The 6,099-nt window shown below is 47.0% G+C and overlaps 1 protein-coding gene across 1 annotated transcript; it reads left to right on the top strand.

Moving 5' to 3' along the window:
• Positions 1-369: 369 nt before the first annotated feature.
• CARTPT (CART prepropeptide) lies at positions 370-3,029 on the top strand. The gene is made up of 3 exons (XM_073346205.2): positions 370-609; positions 917-1,000; positions 1,715-3,029. Exons 1-3 carry the CDS (start codon positions 466-468, stop codon positions 1,820-1,822), a joined length of 336 nt encoding a protein of 111 aa, XP_073202306.1. The 5' UTR covers positions 370-465; the 3' UTR covers positions 1,823-3,029.
• Positions 3,030-6,099: the final 3,070 nt, after the last annotated feature.

Below are 6,099 nucleotides of genomic sequence, written 5' to 3'. Positions count from 1 at the left end.
CCTCTCCCAGTGGGCAGGAGCCCGGAGCAGTTACCACGGGGACTGCTGCTTTCGCCTGCCACGGCCCGTGGCAACTATTTTGAAAGATCTGAATTTTCCTTCTGAGGAAAAACCCAACCTCCAATTCCCTTCCCCCACCCCCGCCCCGCATCCCCCCGGGGCTCCAGGGGGCAGCAGGAAACTCGTGTAGCTCAGGGGGTTCCAGCCCCTTGGCGCGCACACAGTCCGCTTGGTGCTGTTTCAGGCAGCGGCTCATTCGCTTGCCCCTAAGCTTCCGCCCCCTTTCCCTGCCCTGCTGGAGGCTGAGGTCACTGCCTGCACCCAGGAGCCTCTCCCACCGGATCCCGCTGCCGGGGCGGGGGCCATTGACGTAGCGCGGTGCAAGGGCTCTGTCAACAGGTTCCCCCCGCCCCCCGCGCGCTCTATAAAGTCGGGGGCCCGGCGGCTTCGCGGCGCTTCAGCACCATGGAGAGCGCCCGGCTTGTCGCTCTGCTGAGCGCCACCTTGGTGCTGCTCCTCGGCGCCCGCGGCCAGGAGGAGCCGGAGCTGCAGCCTCGCGCCCTGGACCTCTACTCCACCATGGAGGACACGTCCCACGAGAAAGAGCTGGTAGGTGCCCGCCCAGGGGGGAGCTCAGCCGAGCCATGTGCAGGCTCCCGGGGAGGCGAGGGCTGGGGGAGCCCAGGCTGGGATCCTTCCCGAACCCCCTCGCTGGGTACCGAGCGGCCGGGGGTATTTCATGCAGCCGCAGGCGGGATCAGGGCTGCAGGTGGCCCGAGAGCTGGAGACTCCCGCTCTGTGTCACGACAGCCCTGCCGGGAAACGGAGCGGAGCGCCCGCCTTAAGGCGCTCGGTGCTCGGCGCTGTGTGCGCGGAGGGCAGCGCCCTGGTGGGCTGAGCGCTTGTGTGTTTGCAGATCGAGGCGCTGCAGGAGGTCCTGGCGAAGCTGAAAAGTAAAAGGATCCCGGTTTACGAGAAGAAGTTCGGCCAAGTCCCCATGGTGAGTGATTTCAGGTCCGAGCCAAGCCTCCGGTTCTGTCAAATGTTTCCAAGGCCAAAAATGGGCTCTCCCCGCTACAGCGATCGGGACAGCGAGATAAACTCAACTGAGGCTATTGATCTGAAAACTCAGGATCACCTTAGCATTGGACTAGACCATGAGACTGAATTAGACAAATACTTAAAAGATAACAGTGGGGGAGATACGGATCTCAAATACACGGGTGTAAGGGTGTCAATCTGGAGTAAATCCAGTGCCTTCCCTAGAGACACTCCAGATTTACAGCCCTGTTACTGAGATCAGGATCTGTGCCCTCTTCTCAAGCAGTGAATGTGCTGCTGCTTTTCTCCGGAGAAAATACATTTGTAGTTCATTGAGCTGATCAGCTTTTGGTAACTCTTCTGTTTAATTTCTGCAGCATAAGATACCTTGGTTTGGCTCCCACTGTTGGCAAATTCAGTCTTTAACATTCTCGCTGTAAATGTCACTTTTCTCACGCTGTCTCGAAACAATTCAGATGGAAACTGAAGCAATTCTAAAAAAAAAAAAAAAAAAAAGAGGAACTTTGAGATAAACGTTTTAGTAGCTGAAAGTAAATAATTTATGTAGTGCCTCCAGCACTCTGGGTGCTGTAAAAATAACCAGGAGTTGAGACCTTGACCATGTCGGTTGCTTTGTTCTGTCCTGTGCCTAAGAGTTTGTTGCTATTTACAGTGTGATGCTGGCGAGCAGTGTGCAGTGAGGAAAGGAGCTAGAATTGGGAAGCTCTGCGACTGTCCAAGAGGAACTTCTTGTAACTCTTTTCTTTTGAAGTGCTTATAAAGAATTCCCCACGGAACAACAAAAGGACCCAGTGACCTTGCCTGAAAGTAATACCTGTGCTCACCTGAAGGCAGTGGAGAAAACCTCTTGTGGTTTGTTATTCAGAGAAAGTCGGTTAGAAATTCTAAAGATGCCAGTGCAGTGCCATGTCTGACGTTCAGCATTTGTGCTCTCTTTCTCTGTTTAATTTTGTCAGTCAAAATGTGTGTATCACTGTGTAAAGGAGTTTCTTATATTTGGAAATTGTATTTTTGTATGTGGAATGTCCTAACGCAAATTAGAGCTAGACAGCACTTGTAAATTACAGGCCTTTCCAGAAATGAACTGAGGGGGAAACAAAGACAAAATAATATAGCATGTACAAATTATACATAGTGATGATTTTAGTTTATTGCCTTTTTGTGTTACAGTCTATAAGTCTGCTTCATGCTAGGGAAATTGTATGATTGGCTACACCATTCTGTTGACCAGCCCATCTGGTGAAGCAGCTGCTGCTGCTGGTATCACTAATCTGTCAAAGCTCAGCTTTGGTGTCTCAGTTGAAAGACACTTTGGATGCAGCATGCTCATTCCCTATTGGGTGTGAAGTGCCTCATTGCAAAATACCAACTCTCCTGGAAAAATAAGGAGTGGATTTCAGAGGTTTCTCCAGCCCTCCTTGGTCAGAAGGGTGACTGCATTTTGATTTGGAACACAAAGGTGTATATGAGTGTGAGGGGCAAAACTTGGAAAATATGGGGATCCTTCAGCTGTTGTTAGCGATGCACAGGCACTTCTATGTGAAAAACTCTGGCCCGGTATCTTCATTCAATTAAGTACATACAACTCCATAACGGCCAGTGGGAGAGTGTTCATGCCTCTGAGGGTAGAATTTAGATTTAAGGATGATAATCTTACAATATTAGCGTTGTAAATGTGAGGAAATCTTGCATGAAATTGATAGGACTCACGGGTATAGTAACATCTTCCTGTCTGACTAAATAATTGCTTTCCCAGGGCTACTGTAGAGAGAAACTGTCTAGATTCATTACCAAATGATGCAGAATGTTTCAATTATTTAAAGGCACACAAGACAAATTATTCACATATTTCTATAACAAACTGATGTAAAGCTTCTATTACATGTTTCATAGGTGTCCTATATGTTTCAAAAAAGTCATAATGCGTTTTCAACCTTTATTTACTCTCTGTTAATAAAATCATTGTGACAAGGACAATGTTTGGAAAAAGTTTTAATTTTGTGAACAAGCACGGCAAGGAATTTTTTTTATAAACTGTAAAAGATTTTAGTTTTCTTTTGTTTTGGTAATATCTGCATTATTAATACATTTTGGACCAGATTGTCAGAGCTCTCTTCTGCAAAAATGCAGGTCAGTTACCATGATTGTGCACACAAGTGGCATAGACTGCATGTGAAAATGGACAGTTGGATACTTAAAAAGACATTTCTGCTCTGATTTTTGTGCACAAATTGAGGCTTAGTCTCATTATTCATTTAATTCAAATTGCTGCAAATGTGTATGATTTTTTCCAGATGTCATCATCAAATAGCTCAGTTATTGTTCTTCCTTTGCCTTGGGAGACATATATCAGAATTCAAAGGAACAGATTTATGGCTTGTCATTAAGCCAGTGTTGCTGCACCACTTATATTCAAAATGCAAAAAACAAAGTTAATGCCTAGATAAGGGTGATTGGTGGTATGTTGTCCTCTTGCAGAACACTGAGTTGAGCAAAACTCAAACTTCTGAAAACCAGGAAATACACAGTTGTGGTTGCCCAGGCATCCTTAACTCTGCCTTCTTTCAGCATTAACACACATACCTTTACTCTGCTAACTCCATAGTTACTGAAAGCTCTTCACCTCCTTTTACAACCCAGTCCCTCTCACCGACAGGATTCCATATAACACTATTAAAGGACAAAAAGAAAAAAATATTGTCCATGCCATCTTCCCTCCAACCTCTACCAGCAATGCCTCAATATACACATAGCACATATTCACACTGGCCCTTGGCACTATAAAATCAGCAGGTTCCAGATCCTGAGATACCCTCATACATTTAGCCAGCTCCCCAGAAAGAATATCACATGTGTACAATTTAAGAACCACTTTACAGACTCTTATAACACCCTTACCCTGAGGCTATGTCTATATTGAGCTGGTTGACTAATGGTATGTATGTTAATGGGTTACATTGGAGCATTGCTGAAAGAGGGCAGAGTTAAGGTTGCATGGCACCCTTAACTCCACATTGCCTGGTTTTTCAGAAGTTTGAGTTTTGCTCAACTCAGCATTCTGCAAGGTGGGGAAGAAGGGGGCAACACCAAGCAACTTTGACTCTTCACTAACTTAGCTTTTTGCCGTTGAATGTTCTTGTTTTTTCAAACGGGCAAAGATATGTTGCTGTTAGGAGTTAGTAGTCATATAGGTAGTTGTATGTATCCTGCCCCGCAATTACCATACAAAGCCAGCTGTTCCCCCCGGCCCTCCACACATCAGCTGGACCGCACCAGCCCTGCTTCAGCACACCTCTCCAGCCATGCCCCTGACATTCAATGAATCCCCCCCACCACCACAAGCAGGGCACACATCTTTCTGAAGTCTTCACTCCCTGGTCTACAAATGGAAGACCGGGAGGAGGAGGGGTTGGGGTATGCTGGCAGAGCTGAGAGTGCATGGGAGGTTGAGGTCCACTGGCAGAGCTGCAGCTACAGGAAGATTGGGTTGTATGGGCATAAATGGGAGCTGCAGGGTGGTTAGGGTACAGGAAGGTTGGGCTATGCTCACAGAGTTTGGGGCATAGGGGGCTGGGGCTCATGGGCAGAGCTGGTGGGTACCATGCCTCCCTCACCTGAGCCCCCACCCTCTCTTGCTTTCCCTCCTATCCACCCCTATTTATCCCCCTCCCCCAAACCCCTCCTCCTCTCACAGCAGCCCCCAAACCCTTTCCTCCTAGTCCCCCACTCCTCTGTCCCCTAATGCCCTTCTCCACCTAGGAAGCATTCACATGGCTAGTTTTTCTTCCCCAAAGACTTTCATTAAATTCCCCCCAAATGAAATTGCCACCCATGACTCTCAAACTATAGCAACCACCAGCAATTCAGGGCTGGTCTACACTTTAACATGCTGTCATAAATATAAAGGGAAGGTTAAACACCTTTAAAATCCCTCCTGGCCAGAGGAAAAAACCTTTCACCTGTAAAGGGTTAAGAAGCTAGGATAATCTCGCTAGCACCTGACCAAAATGACCAATGAGGAGACAAGATACTTTCAAAAGCTGGGAGGAAGGAGAAAACCAAAGGGTCTGTGTCTGTCTGGGTGATGCTTTTGCCGGGGACAGAACAGAAATGGAGTCTTAGAATTTAGTAAGTAATATGGCTAGATATGCGTTAGATTATGATTTCTTTAAATGGCTGAGAAAATAAGCTGTGCTGAATAGAATGGCTATTCCTGCCTGTGTGTCTTTTTGTAACTTAAGGTTTTGCCTAGAGGGATTCTCTATGTTTTGAATCTAATTACCCTGTAAGATATTTACCATCCTGATTTTACAGAGGTGATTCTTTTTTACTGTTTCTTCTATTAAAATTCTTCTTTTCAAGAACTGAATGTTTTTTTCATGGTTCTTAAGATCCAAGGGTTTGGGTCTGTGGTCACCTATGCAAATTGGTGAGGATTTTTACCAAACCTTCCCCAGGAAGTGGGGTGCAAGGGTTGGGAGGATTTTGGCGGGAAAGAGGTTTCCAAACAATGCTTTCCTAATAAATAAACCCCGTTAAACGTTTGGTGGTGGCAGTGGAAGTCCAAGGGCAAAGGGTAAAATAGTTAGTACCTTGGGGAAGTTTTAAGCTAAGCTGGTAAAAATAAGCTTAGGAGGTTTTCATGCAGGTCCCCACATCTGTACCCTAGAGTTCAGAGTGGGGAAGGAACTTTGACACATGCGGTGCAGCTGCACTGCTGTAGTGCTTCTGTGAAGATACTACTACACTGATAGGAGAGCTTCTCCAGTCAGGCCTTGTCTACACTGGCAAGTTTCTGCGCAGTGAAGCAGCTTTCTGCGCTGTAACTCCCGAGGGGCACACACTGCCAAGCCACTTAGTGCGCAGAAACTGTGCAGTTGCAGCGCTGTAAAAACACCACCTGGACGAGAGGTGTAGAGCTTTCTGCACCGGGGCTACAGCGCTGCCGTGCCAGTGTAGATACCGTGGTCGATTACAGCGCTGCAATTGGCCTCCGGGAGGTGTCCCACAATGCCTGTTCTCACCCCTCTGGCCATC

The sequence above is a fragment of the Lepidochelys kempii genome, chromosome 5, assembly GCF_965140285.1.
Source record: "Lepidochelys kempii isolate rLepKem1 chromosome 5, rLepKem1.hap1, whole genome shotgun sequence".
Lineage (NCBI taxonomy): Eukaryota > Metazoa > Chordata > Testudines > Cheloniidae > Lepidochelys > Lepidochelys kempii.
The sequence above is the reverse complement of the archived record's forward strand: the minus strand, read 5'-3'. Positions and strand labels throughout refer to the sequence as shown.